The sequence below is a fragment of the Artibeus jamaicensis genome, unplaced genomic scaffold (genome assembly GCF_021234435.1).
Source record: "Artibeus jamaicensis isolate MK-2021 breed Jamaican fruit bat unplaced genomic scaffold, CSHL_Jam_final scaffold_1689, whole genome shotgun sequence".
Classification (NCBI taxonomy): Eukaryota; Metazoa; Chordata; class Mammalia; order Chiroptera; family Phyllostomidae; genus Artibeus; species Artibeus jamaicensis.
The window spans coordinates 13,431,209-13,444,377 of record NW_026522029.1 but is presented as its reverse complement, the minus strand read 5'-3'; the positions used below and the strand labels follow the sequence as shown (position 1 = coordinate 13,444,377).

The window sequence follows — 13,169 nt, the reverse complement described above, 5'->3', positions numbered from 1 at the left end:
TGGCTCCTGAATTATCGGAGATTGCAGGGAAGGTGGGAGGAGATTTGACAGGCACAGCTTCCACAAATTCCTTTATTATCGGTTATTAAGTAAAACCGAAACAACTGTGTAAAGCTAACCATTAAGCCACATGAAGGTCACTGGATAACCTGCACACTTTAACTCCAAACCATCACGACCAAGCACTTCTCCCTTTGTCTTAATTTATAGTTATTTGTGAATTTGCCCCAAATTCCGCTCTGATGACATAAGCTCACTGAGCAGGCAGGGTTTTCTGTCCAGCCAGTCCCCAGCCACTGCCCAGGGTAGTGCCTGGAATAGATACTTAACAATTGCGTATAAAATTGAATCGAGTTATATTTTTTGGTAACCTTAGCTTTGCAAAACTATGTGTTTAAGTGTATGGGTGGATTCTAAAACTTTTCTACTTGGCTCTTTCAGAAGCGTCTTTTCCCCTCACACAAGGACGCCGCATGTCTGTGAGGAAAACAGCTTCGCCGTGACACCCACTGACGGGCGCTGGCGAGAACTGTTCTGAACCCATTTGTCCCAAACAGCATCACTAAAAAGAGCTGGGACTGTGGTGGCGTAGTTACGCCTCTAAAAAATATTACACTATGTAACCCTAGTGACCTCCTGAAACTGTGAATTTGCATGTAATCCACACCCTCTCTCTCCCAAATGTGAGATGTCCCCACCTTCGAGGTCTCTGCTCCCAAATACAGGGCTTAGCAAAAGTAGGTGCACAGTTATATAAATAATGCAATAATTAAGGAATAGTAGCACAAGAATAAAGGCTTTGTTTTGCATGCTCCCGACTATACCCCTACTTTTGCCTACCCTTCTATGTTTCCCCCTTTCTCTTCTTCTTCCACAAACACCGCAGGTCTTTGCCATTCGGACCACAATTTGCATTTACCTCCTAGGGCTGCCATAAAAAATCACCACAAACTGCTTGGCTTGCAGCACCAGGAACTTGCTGTCTCCCAGCTCTGGAAGCTAGAAGTCTGACGGTACTGTGTCAGCTGGGTCCCACTTCCACAGAGACCTGGAGGGGCCGACCGTCTGTTGCCCCTGCAGGTCCTGGGGTTTGCCAGCAACCCCTGCCATTCCTGGATACGCAGACGCATCCCTCCACACTCTGCCTCTGCGTCTGTCGTGTGGCCGTCTTAGGTACCTTCACAGTGCGTCCTGTGTGTCCCGCTCCTTGTAACGTCCACCAACTCCCTGGGGCGACACACCACCCTCTGCCCAAACTCAGTGAGAACCCTCGCTTCTTCCCAGCCCTCTGAGTGACTTCCACGGCCCCTTGGGTCGCCCAGCACCTGCCTCTTGCACAACCATCCCAGCCCACTAATTTTTCTATTCCTCACCACCCCACTCCCCTCTCCTTTGACCTTGGTTTTAATTGCTGCATCCCCTGCAGAAGTTTTACTTCAGACACACACCCTCATCGTCACCTCTTCTTACATGCTCCCCCTTCCCAAAACCCTTTGGCCTTGGTGAGACCCCCAACTCCCTGAGCACACCCCAGTGTTCTTGCTCCCCACCTTTCCCTTCCTTCCTGACCCCCTCGGAGTAGAGTCCACAGTCCACCATGGGGATTTCTTCGCAACACCTTGAGTTCCCTGCCTCTCTGTACTTTTTCTTTCATTGCCCAGGCAAACCTGACCCAGGGACGCCCATTTCTCTAAGCAAGCTGCAAGCCCACAATTATGTTCCCCGCTCCCACCTTCAATTCTTGACAAATTTCAAACAGAAAACCAACACAGCCCGACAACCGTACTACACTTTCTTACTTCTTTCATTCTCCCACTTTCCAGAAAGTCTAGTCACCCTTTTTCTCTTTTCCTCAAATCTACATCCTGTTTTCCTCTTACCCTCAGTGACCCTGCCTCCTACTCTTGTTGAGAAAATAAAAACCACCAATGGAACCGCCCTCATCTTCCTCCTGCCCTCCCCCGAGGCCACACCATCAGTGCTGCTCCCTCCCCCAATCTCTCCTGCTCCCCACTCTCTGTCCTCCCCGCAGGTGTCTCTTCCCACTAAACCTCCTCCACCCGCTCTTCTCCCCTTCCTGCTGCTCCTCTCCACCGGGAATTCTTGCACTCGGGTCTCCCAGTGTTACTTCCTAAGTTCCTGTTCTCTTCTCCACCCACTCCTGTTGGACTTCTTTCTCCAAGCCAGCCATTGTCAAGCTCACCCTTCCACCCCTGCCAACAAACCAGAAAGAACCCCCACGCCCTCATCACGCCCTCTCGATTCCCAGAAAGAGAACTGAGGATATGCTTTGTCCTCTGATTCCAGAGACTCCTCTGCCAGTCTCTTCTCTTCTCAAAGCCTAAATCCTCGGCCCCTTGCCTGGCTCCTCCCTCTCTACCTGGTCTCAGGCCCAGACTTGAAACACCAGCTTCCTCTCAACAAGTCCTCAGCCTCCAGAAGCTTCTTTCCAGCTGCCCCTTTGATAGCTTTCCTTTGGAATGGAGTAGAAATTTCAAACCAAATGCCATCAAATCCAACACTTGGATCTTCCCCACACCTGTTACTTGTTTTTTTGCTGCTCAGCCTCTAAATTCAGTCCCGCCTCTTAGATTTGCTTTTCCCTCAAAAGCTATGGCAGACTTCTCCTGGTCTTTCAGGTTTGAGGTCCAATGTCACCTCCCCCAGGAAGCCTTCTCAGACTGCCACACAGAGAGAAGGCCCTGCCAGTCACCCTGCATTATTTTACTCTGGTTTACTTTTACCGAAGCCTGTAACACTCTCTGAAATTACCATACATTGACAATGTTTGCTTTAAGAAAAAAAAAAATTGAAGCATTACTCTTCATAATTACTTGTTACAAACAAGGTAAGTGATAATAAAGGCGAGGCTTGAATAAAGTTTAGTATCTCCATTTCTAGGGAGTTTCATGCTGCTTTTTAAAACTATTTTAAAACTTCGTAGGAATGGGAGCGGATACTTCTGATAGGATAAGAAAGCAAATATAAAATTGTACGTCATCAAAGCCATTTGGGGGACAAACCCCCCTGAATAAGACAGAAAAGGGCTATCTCACTTCAGGGGGTTTGTTTTGGGTGGTGTGACTATATATGTTTGGGGTCTTCCCTTCACCTTTGTAGGCATCATTTAAATTTCCTGCAATGATCCTGAAAAGTAATGTAAACATTAAATCAAAGGAGTGAGATTGACCCCTAAAGAGTGTTTGGCTGCAAAGGGTGCTACGCTTGAACCAGAGCCATCCTGGAAGGGAACTGCATGGCTTTCTTCTCTGCATTGTGGAGGATGTGAAACGTTTCCCACCCAGCGTCCCCTGACACTCGTCCCCGAGGGATATCTGACAGCAGATCCCCCAAAGCATTGGGGCCACTGCGGAGCCAGGGGTCAAAGTAAGGTAAGTGGAACGCCCAGTGGGGCTGGAGGGCCCCCCATCTTCATTCCAATTTCCACGGACAGTTACCAATCAACAAACACACTGAAGAAATGGTCTTAGCAAGAGTCCATCTATTGTTTCATCTCCAGTCTGAATTCCTAGCTAAAAAGAGTATTATCCCAGAGACACAAAGTGTGAAGTTACTCTATTCCCATCTGCCCTTCCAGAACTCCAGCCACGCAGAGAAGAAACAAATGATGCCCGTGTGCACAGAGGGGACACACACTTTGCTCCTTCATTTGACTCAAAACAGAGGAGGAGGCCGGCGAGCATGCAGAGGTGAAGTCCATCAAATCCTTACAGCTGGTGGAGACGGTTCACTCGGTCCTTCCCGGCATGTGCGGTGGTGCAGCCATGACATCACCGCTCCTGCATTTCCACAGTCTGATCACTCAGCAGGTCTCATTTCCAAACAATTTCACCATTGCCCTTTATTACAAGCCATCCTCAAAAGACTGATCAATAGCAAACTCGCTGAGGAATCCGCAGACTCTTCCTGGATGTTGAAAGGTTTCCGCAGGGTCGCAGGGTCGGAGAGCAAGGAATTCCAACCTGAGGGCAAAAATCCCCAGGCTCCGCCCCTGCCCCAGAAGGTTTACTTTTAATTAAGATGCAGAAAACACACCTTCGCTTCTTTTGTTTTGCTGAAGATTTTCAGGCAGGCTTTACATTAGATGAACATTTAAAAACTTTTAGCAGGCCACTGGAGTCGGTTTTTAAAACGGTCTAAAGGACTTCAGGAAGATTTAACAGAGCCCCACTCAGAAGAGAGAATCCTGGGTGGGGCAAACAAGTTCACAGCGGGGGCGGGGGTGGGGGTACAGTGTGGGGAGGGAAGCAAAGGGGCAGGGAGTGGCGGGGAATAAAACACAGGTGAGGGGCAGCACCATCTGTATAAATCAGGCCTGGTGTTGACATGTAATTCTGTGTGGGTCCCCTGAGAAGTGGCCCTTGGGGCCTCATTATTGATGAAGAGATTTTTCTTCAAAGTGGCCCAGTCAGAAGTCCCCCCGCGGGGACATTCATAAGCACTCATAATATCAATTTCCAAGCACCTGGGAGGTGAGGACACAGACTGTCTCCCTAATTACTGCGACCGAGGTAGAGGTGGAAGACAGTGTGGCTGCTGTCACACAACCAAGCAGAAGGTCTCCAAGGAATGACACCGTGGTCACCCAGGACAAAAAGTCCCTTATCTACATCACAGGAAGGGCGCGCTTCGCCTTTTCTCTGCGGGAAAGAGGTGGTCGCCAACTCCCTTCCTTCTCAGACTTAAAAAAAGTTACTTAGGAACAAATACAGTGTAGACAGGGATGCTCGGAAGTTTAAAAAACACTTTCTTTGAAGTGAACAGGCTCAGAGAGAGTTATGTTTAGATCAGTTTGTACAAAAACAAATGAATGAGTCTTCAAAAAAAAACAATTGTGTAGACATTTCTTCAGAAAAGGGTAACTCCAGGTCCCTTCTAAATACCATTCAGAGCCAAGAAATGATGTTCACCAGTGTACTGGTCCTGAGTGGGTCTCAAAACCCCTCAGAAAACCACGGAAGAATCTATCCACTGCAGGAAAATGGGAGGGGCAATGGGAGCGACCCTGCTCCCGGGGTGTGGGGTGAGGGGGAGCCGATGTAGACAAGCCTGCGTCAACTATTGGCGATAGAGAGGGTATTAAAATCATTTTGAAAATAGAAATAAAGAGCAAAATGAGCGGATCTCTTTGATTTGACCTGAATCTCAGAAACTGCCCCAACTCGTTGGTAATACCAACTAGAATTCAGAAAATTGCCCGTAACACAAACCCACATTTTTTTAATATGTCATGAGCCACCCTCTTAATTCTTTCAACTTCATTAACTCTCCCCCTCCCTCACTTATTAAAACAGACTTTGATTCCACGAGCAAAATTCTTAGAATTGAACAAAATTCTAGCCGAACGATGCTTACATAACACACATTGTATATGCGATAATACTGAAAATCATTATGATGTTTAAAAGGCCTACATTTTATGTGACAGGTGCTGACTGAGGCATCCTATGTACATGGCTCCAGATAACCCTTACAGCTACTGCATGAAACGGTCAAGGTCAAACGCAACTGACAGAGGAAGGGACGACAGTCCAGAAAAGGCCCCGCCTGGGCCACAGTCACGCAGACACACGACAGAGCTGGGGTTTGAACCCAGGCCTGTGCTGATGCGACGGTTTCTTAAAACCAAGGAAAGAAGATTGAGGCTGCGAAATACAAAGTAAATAACTTGATACAAAAGGGCCCCAGTTCCTAACATCGACACCTACCTGTTCAGTCTCAAAGGAAAGCTCTACAGTGAGTCCGATGCAGGTGTTCGTTTTCATTCAAAGCAATGGAAGCTGCAATAATTACCAACACCATCCTATTAAGAGTCATCGTGGTGTGTAAGGGACTCCCTGACACCTGCGAACACCCGCACGAACACCCACACCACTGATGGTGAGGCCAAGACACGCCCTGCCTTCACAAAGGGGACTAAGAGCAAATGAAGAACAGAAGGTGAACACGTCACATTTGAACATCAAAACCCCTGATTACAGGTAAATTTATAATCTTAGAATGCCTGGTTAAATATTTTTGAACTAAGGCCGGGCACAGATGACGTGGAGTTTTCCCTGTAATTTTGAGGAGTAAAGGCTTTGAGCCCACACCGACTGACCGTGGTGTCGACCGGTAGCAGCGCAGGAAGCCAGCCGATCCGGCTTTCCAGTGTCCCCACTGGCACACGGGTGTCTCATCCACCTCTAGTCTCTCACGTATGTTCTTATTTCATTATTGTTGTATCGCCTAATTTTTCTCAGTCTCACCGTCTTCCCCCTTTCAGTGTTTCTCACCTTTAATTTGAGACTGTGCTAATGACTAGAGTCCCCCTCCCCAGGGACCAGACTGTGCCCCTTCACGGAAGTGTCTAGTTTTCACTTCTGGTGTTGTTCTCGGTATAAGTGCTCTATTCAAATAGTTTTTAAAAACGATGTGATTGCCTAGCGATCGTGCAATTACCTCTGCATTTTGACTCCAGAGCGCCTTGGCATTTTGATTAACTCCTTACTGTACATGCTGGGTCTCCTTCCAGAATGTGGGAAGAGCAGCTGAATTCTAGCACGTTTTCACGATTAAGCAATCAGGCAACACTACCTGCTACGATTAAGGTTAAGCAGATCCAACCCCAAACTCTCCCCAGTGATAAGATTCATCGTCAGTCATTAATCTCACAGTTTTAATTAACCTACTAAAACGAGTCATCAGAATTCATGTGTAGGAGGTAGAATTTATATACCATACATAACTGTATGCAAATGCATACACAAGAATTTATATTTTGAATTTATATATAAAGAATTTTTATATATTTATAAACTTACATAAAATTATGTATAAATGTATATATTTATAAGTGTTTATATGTGTATATATCCCTTAAGACTACAAGGATATTACTGGAATACAGAAACTCTCACTTGAACAACAATTAAATTTTAAATAAGAAATGAAAGAAATACTGGATATAAGCTTTAAAAAAAAACCTGTCCGAATCACATCATCAGACATATTTCCACTGCCCAGCGAAATTCCTTCGGGAGGAGAAGTACCTGCAGGCAAAACTAAGTGTGGCCCCCAGGGCGGCATAAAGGTGGGAGGACGGCCGAAACTCACAATTCAGATTTAAAGTTTAAAAATAAAATAAAAGCCTTAGCAATTCAAGAGAGCATTCCCACAGATCTGTGGTGTCCAGCCAAAAAAAGGACGACAAAGAAGAAAACAGGAAGGGGTGGTTCCTTGTACATGGAATAAAAAACATGTTGGTTTAAGTAAGTGTCAGCCATGCCTGGCTCCTGCAAACTTGACCCCTCGTTCTCTCCTTTGGGTCCACAAGCCTCTTCCGTTCCCTGGGAGCAGGTGCAAGCATGATTAACGGTGTTCGCAAATCATCTTTGGCCATCTCTACCAATTGTAACTCGTGTCTTTTCTTTTGTCAAAATGCTCCTGAAAAATGACCTTCTCCAAGGTGTCTCCATTATAATCCCATTTTCCAAATCTATCATTGTATCTTTTCTCCTTAATTAATAAACACAGAAAATTCTCAGTGATCTTCTGCAATGAACACAATCCATGGGATAAACCATTCAGAACGGTTTCTATCTGACTCAGAACTCCTTGTGACTTTGTGGACAATGGACTGAGATCCCTTCTTAATCAGAATAAATTTGAAATGACTTTGTAGCCCCTACTCATTAACTGATAAGTGAAGGACGGAGCTTGGCTTGTGGGAGTGGTAGTGGGGGAGGTAGAAATGTAGCCTGCTTATCAACGTTTGCCAAAAGTCACTGGTACTCAAAGAGGGAAAAGTATCCTGTTTTCTTTAGCTGCACTTCTAGAATAGAGTCTATCCTCAATTATCCACGTCAGTGGGAGAGGGCCGAGACACTAAACAACAGTAAACTCTCCCCAAATCCTTCTGACATGTTTTCCAATGTGCGGATGTCCTACCAAGCTAGCAATTCACATTAAACCCACGCCGAGAGGGACCGTGGACGTCAGGGAAAGTGATCGATGCCTCTGAGTGGTATTCTTTGCAACTTTCTTTGAAATCTTCCCAGAAATTTGCACTCAAAAGCCATCCTTGACAAAATTCATCTGTATCCAAATAGCCCACAAAAGTCAAATAACTTTTAGGAGTATAGACAGGGCCCGGCACCAATAACGCCCCTTTTTTGTAATTCTGTAACATAACCATATCACACTCAAGCACGCCATCTGACACTTGAGGTGCAATGTTCTAATTAAAACTATAAATTACTACACACCCATGTTATTCCCCTTCCAACCATACTCCAGCAGGCGTTGCTTCTGCCAGCCCCAGTATTTAGCTACTGTTGGTGAGCCTTAGAGCACTATTTCATTCGCATTGATCTTCCTGATACTTTTCTTTTTACTTTTCAACATGCTTGTCCTTTTTCCTGAGGACACACAGACTGTCTTGCCATTTGCTAATTACTTTTATTTTCCTTACTTAACAGATTATGCAAATATGAGTTAAGAGAAGCTGGGGAACTTGCCCACGGAGACCTCTGCCCCAGGTGGAGACCTCAGCCCCAGGTGGAGACCTCAGCCCCAGGTGGAGACCTCAGCCCCAGGTGGGGATCCGAAGCTCTGAACCTCACGCTGGCAAGTCTGGGGAAAACAAAAACATGACTTGTCCCTCAATTTCTCCCAGGAGTACAGTGACATCAGCTTTCACATGCATGAGGTAGGTTTCGTTGCCTCATCTCTGTGACATATTAATGCACCCTCACTGGGCCCCAGAACATTTAGCTTGTGGGTTTGGTGGCCTTCTGACTGGTTTTCATGCTGCCAGACCTTCAAGCCTGAGCTGATATTGGGTTGAGGCTGGAAAATTGTGGAGTAAACACACAAAGCAACTTTTTAGACCTCGGTAATCTTTTCCCCTCAGAAACAAAGAGATGTCCTGGCTGCTTCACTGAGACCTGAAGTTCTGTGGGCAGCTTTGGGGGAGATTACATCGCTGTCACAGTGGGCTGCCACCCAGACCTCCTGCTCTTTCATGCTTAACAAGTGCCCATGTTCTCTGTTTCACACCGATTCTTTTCTTAAAGAATTCTTTTTAAAAAAATTTTATTTATTTTTAGAGAGAGAGGAAGGGAAGGAGAAAGAGAGGGAAACATCAATGTGTGGTTGCCTCTCACACGCCCCCTACTGGGGATCTGGCCTGCAACCCAGGCATGTGCCCTGACTGGGAATCAAACTGGCAACCGTTTGGTTCTCAGGCCTGCACTCAATCCACTGAGCCACACCAGCCAGGGCCTGATATTCTTTTCTAATAGATTGCTTGCTTCTCCATGTATGTGAGTCTAAGGCAATGGTCACAGTCAGATCAACCTCTAAACAATGGGTTGGATAATCTGGTTCAAGAAGAACAAATCCAGTGGAGGTATTCGACTTGGATGGAAACTGAGTTTTCATAATTCATTCCGGTTCCTCAAATGAAAGTGAACTGGTGTCACTCCACAGGATCAGCTGAGACATCCAGGCTTAACCTGTTCTTCTGGGCTTAAGGCCTTTTTTTATCGCTGCATTATATTCTAATGATTAATTTCACGGCCTTTAGTGGTATTCTAGCTCACGAATCATGGGCACCGCTTTGAGGGAAAAGCAAGGTGCTGTGTATGATCAAAGGTGTTACTGATTAAAGTGTGTTGTGTATCTGGACTGCAAGAATGCAGGAAAAACTGGGACATCACTATTTCAGGCTATCAGGAATGTCAGGCACACTGGTGGAATATATACACTTGGAGGTTCAAGGTTACATGGAGGTGAGCGTTTCTGACATGGTCTGGGTTGAAACAACACCCATATGACATTAAACCAGCCACTTATGTTTTCCTGGCATCTTTTTCCTTGGTATTATGTGGTTCAGAACTGATTTCAAAGGCAAATGCAAGAAAGATGGAAGAAGAAATCAGTTCAGCAGATAACACACCATTCTGCCATTCAGAAGAAGCAAAGGCCACCTGCCTCCTGACACTCTGATTTCTGAAACCAGTAAGTAGTGCCTGGCTGCAGGCAGGACTTTGCCATTATTGACTTAGTAGGGAAAAGGAGGAGGGGGTGGCTTAGGTCAAACAAACAAGGACCAAAAAGACTATCATGCAAATCAAGTCTCTTTCACCCTTTGCAAGCACAGATTCATACTGGGTTAAAGACATCCTATCGATGCTCATGAAAAAGGAAAGTATCCAGAAGAGAAACTGCAAGTATATTCACTGGAGAGGCCCACAAAATATACTTGGGCTCTTGCTACTAAAATGGATTTTTCCAACTGATGTATGGAGTCTGGAAAAACACCCCTGCCACCCCCCAAGTGGAACACGGAGTTCTTTCAATCAACAGCAGAGGCAAAACGTGGCAGAAGCAGCTACTCTGCCAACAGGTGGTTTTAAACTTTTACTTAAGCCACTGAATGCAGGGAGAAGAGGAAAATGGCATTTGTAAAACACACACATGCACACACACTCGCATGCATGCATAGACACCTCTTATCAGAGGAGGAGACTCACATAAAGAGAAGCCCCCAACAGAACACTCAGCAGCCCTGTATCTTAGCTCAGAGAGGCGGACACGGGTTAGTCTGTCTAACGTCCCAATGTATAATTAAATCCTCGCTGCATACATCCAGGTCCAAGGAAAAATTCACACAGAAAACGGTCATTGCAGGTAGGACTGTATAAGCACTGAAAGAAAGGTGGCGTTTTTACAGGAACAGAGGGCAGGAGGAAATGAAAACCGTTGAAAGGGGAGAAAAACCACAGTTCCCTCGTGATTTTCATGTTCCCAATTGTTCCGTAAGCAATACTCTGGCTAGCGGGAACCGCAGTGAATCGCTGAGCACACAGCTGTCCTTTATCCACGCACCGCACGGGCAATTACTCAGGCTCCACACGCTGCAGGTGGGGGCAGCGGACAGGTGTCCCGAATGCAGGTGGGCGCGAAGGTGGGCGGGGGAGCGGGAGACGGGCGGGAAGCCTGCGCTGCTGCCCCGCAGAGTCCACCGGTCTGCAACTCCGCGCCCCTTCGGCCACGCCACTCAGGACAAGGCAGCTCTCCTGACCCGCCCCACCCCCACCCCGCCTGCAGTGAACCCCTTGTCTCACCCCAAGGTCACCCCTCTGCACTCGCGGGACTCCGCGGCCACCAAGCAGACCCCCGCGGGGGCAGGCTCCCGCGTCGCCCGCTCCTCCCGGGCGCTGCGGTGGGCCCTTGCCTCCCGGACCCCACCAGGGGGGGTCCCCCTCCGGACCCTCGGGAGGCCGGCGTGCAGCTGTACCTCGATGTCCGGCGCGTCCTTGCTGAGCACTGGAGCCATGGCAGTGGCTGAGGTCCGGTCCCCTGAAGACAGACCCTCGGTGAGACCCGGGACTCCGAAGTGACAGCTTGCAGAAGCGCGAGTGGAATGAGGAAACCCAAGACCCGAGGCGCGGGGGCGGGGCGACCTTGACGCCCACGGGCGGGGGCGGGGCGGGGGCGCGGGACACGCCCCCGAGCGGGGCGCACACTGGGGACACGCCCCTGGGCGGGACGAACGAATGCTTTCACCGCGCACTCCTGGGACACGCCCCGGAGGCGGGGCTTATAGCTCCGCCCCTTGACCCGGGTGCAGGCTCTGCGCCGGGATCGCGGCTCTCTGGGACCTTTCCCAGCCCCCTGGTCCCCAGACCCCGCCCAGCCGCTTGTTTTTATTCGGCGGGCGGAAGGAAGGGCGGGAGTGAGCATTTTCTCGGAAATGGCTCTGGACTCTGAGGCTGAGGTAGGTAGGCGGGACCAGACGTGCCAAGACCCGCGGGATTAAAGGTAAAAACAGGGGGCGCTGTAAATGACAAGCTGCGCCCTTCCTTTCCTTCTGCACGACCCCCGCGCGGTGCACAAACGTTGCATTGCAGGAACTCTTCAGGGAGGAGGTCCGAGGGGTTCCTTTATCAGTCCAGCAAAGAGGCGGGCAGAGCCCTGGAGCTCGTGGAGAAGGCCTGGGCGGGTGTTCTGGGAGATAACCACCCTGGAGACAGTCCCGGGGCGAGGCTGCCACGGGCGGGCCCCCGGGGAGCCACAAGCAACTATCGTGGCCAGAGGCCAGGTGGTAGTAAGTGCTGTATAGTAAGGCGCCACGAAATCAAGGTTGTATTTTTTTTTTTTTGCAAAGCAGTCCATTCTCGTGGCTGTTGGGGGGGAACATTATTCTATAATGTTAAGCTCTTTTGAAGAGTTGGGCTTTAGGTTGGGTTCTAGAACTTGCTTGGGATAGGGGAGCGGTGTCATTTAGAGGGGGCCTCAGTCCAGAAAACATTCACCTGGTTTTTGAGGACACCCATACTCCATACCTCTTTTCTCTCCTGCACTTAGACCTGGGCATCTTGGCCTCTGAATAACCTGCCACGCCCTCTCCTCCACTGTCCCCAAGGCCACTCCTGCCAAGGTTGATTACGTTCCACCCACGAAGTAATCAGCATTTCCATCCTCCAACTGCCCTTCTCCCTGGGCTTGTCCCCCACGTGCAGGACTCTATATGCGCTCATCCTTCAGTTCTCGGAGAAGCCTGACCATCACACCATCGCGAAGACCTACTTGTCTTAGCTACTCTTTTTCGAGTTCAAGGCCCTGTCGATTTGATTTGCATATTCATTTGAGGGAGACTTGTTTGATATTCTTCTTCCATGTAGAGCAGAAGCTCCAGGAAGAGAGAGGGCCCAGCCTGGCTTGGATGTCTGGCGGCTGTTCCACTCCTAGTCCGGGATTGAAACATGAGAGACCAAGAGTGCTTGGTGAGTGAATCAACACAGTGAATCAACACAGCGCCGGGGCTGTTCATTTTAGAAACTTCTGTTACTCTTTACCAAGTGCACCACAAAAATCTGTCAGTGTCTTTCTAGTTAACCTCGCATTGCCTGCAAAGTCATCTGTGTCCTTTTAGAGATCACATATATGTGTATATGCATGCGTGTGTGTATAAAAGTATATAACCTATATGCATATACATATATAATAGATATATAAAATTTTATTATATGTGTGTCCTCCAATTTAACCAGAGAGCTTCAGTGTTAATTTCCTAACCTCCAGGGATAGCGACTCAAGGGTTCTTGCAGACTACACTCTGCTACGAGTCTTATCAGTTAGCAACCCACACTTCCACTGTT

The 13,169-nt window shown here is 48.0% G+C and overlaps 1 protein-coding gene and 1 long non-coding RNA gene across 2 annotated transcripts in view; one reads left to right on the top strand and one right to left on the bottom strand.

The window, feature by feature from the left end:
• DPYD (dihydropyrimidine dehydrogenase) overlaps window positions 1-11,465 on the bottom strand; it is a 499,545-nt gene extending 488,080 nt beyond the window's left edge. The window contains exon 1 of the mRNA XM_037153081.2: window positions 11,306-11,465. Within this exon, the coding sequence (XP_037008976.2) occupies window positions 11,306-11,344 (39 nt within the window). The 5' untranslated portion in view covers window positions 11,345-11,465. The remainder of the gene's footprint in view (window positions 1-11,305) is intronic.
• A 203-nt stretch (window positions 11,466-11,668) lies between these two features.
• Window positions 11,669-13,169, top strand: part of LOC128625973 (uncharacterized) — a 31,860-nt gene continuing 30,359 nt past the window's right edge. The window contains exons 1-2 of the long non-coding RNA XR_008389832.1: window positions 11,669-11,785; window positions 12,693-12,794. This is a non-coding gene — a long non-coding RNA (uncharacterized LOC128625973). The remainder of the gene's footprint in view (window positions 11,786-12,692; window positions 12,795-13,169) is intronic.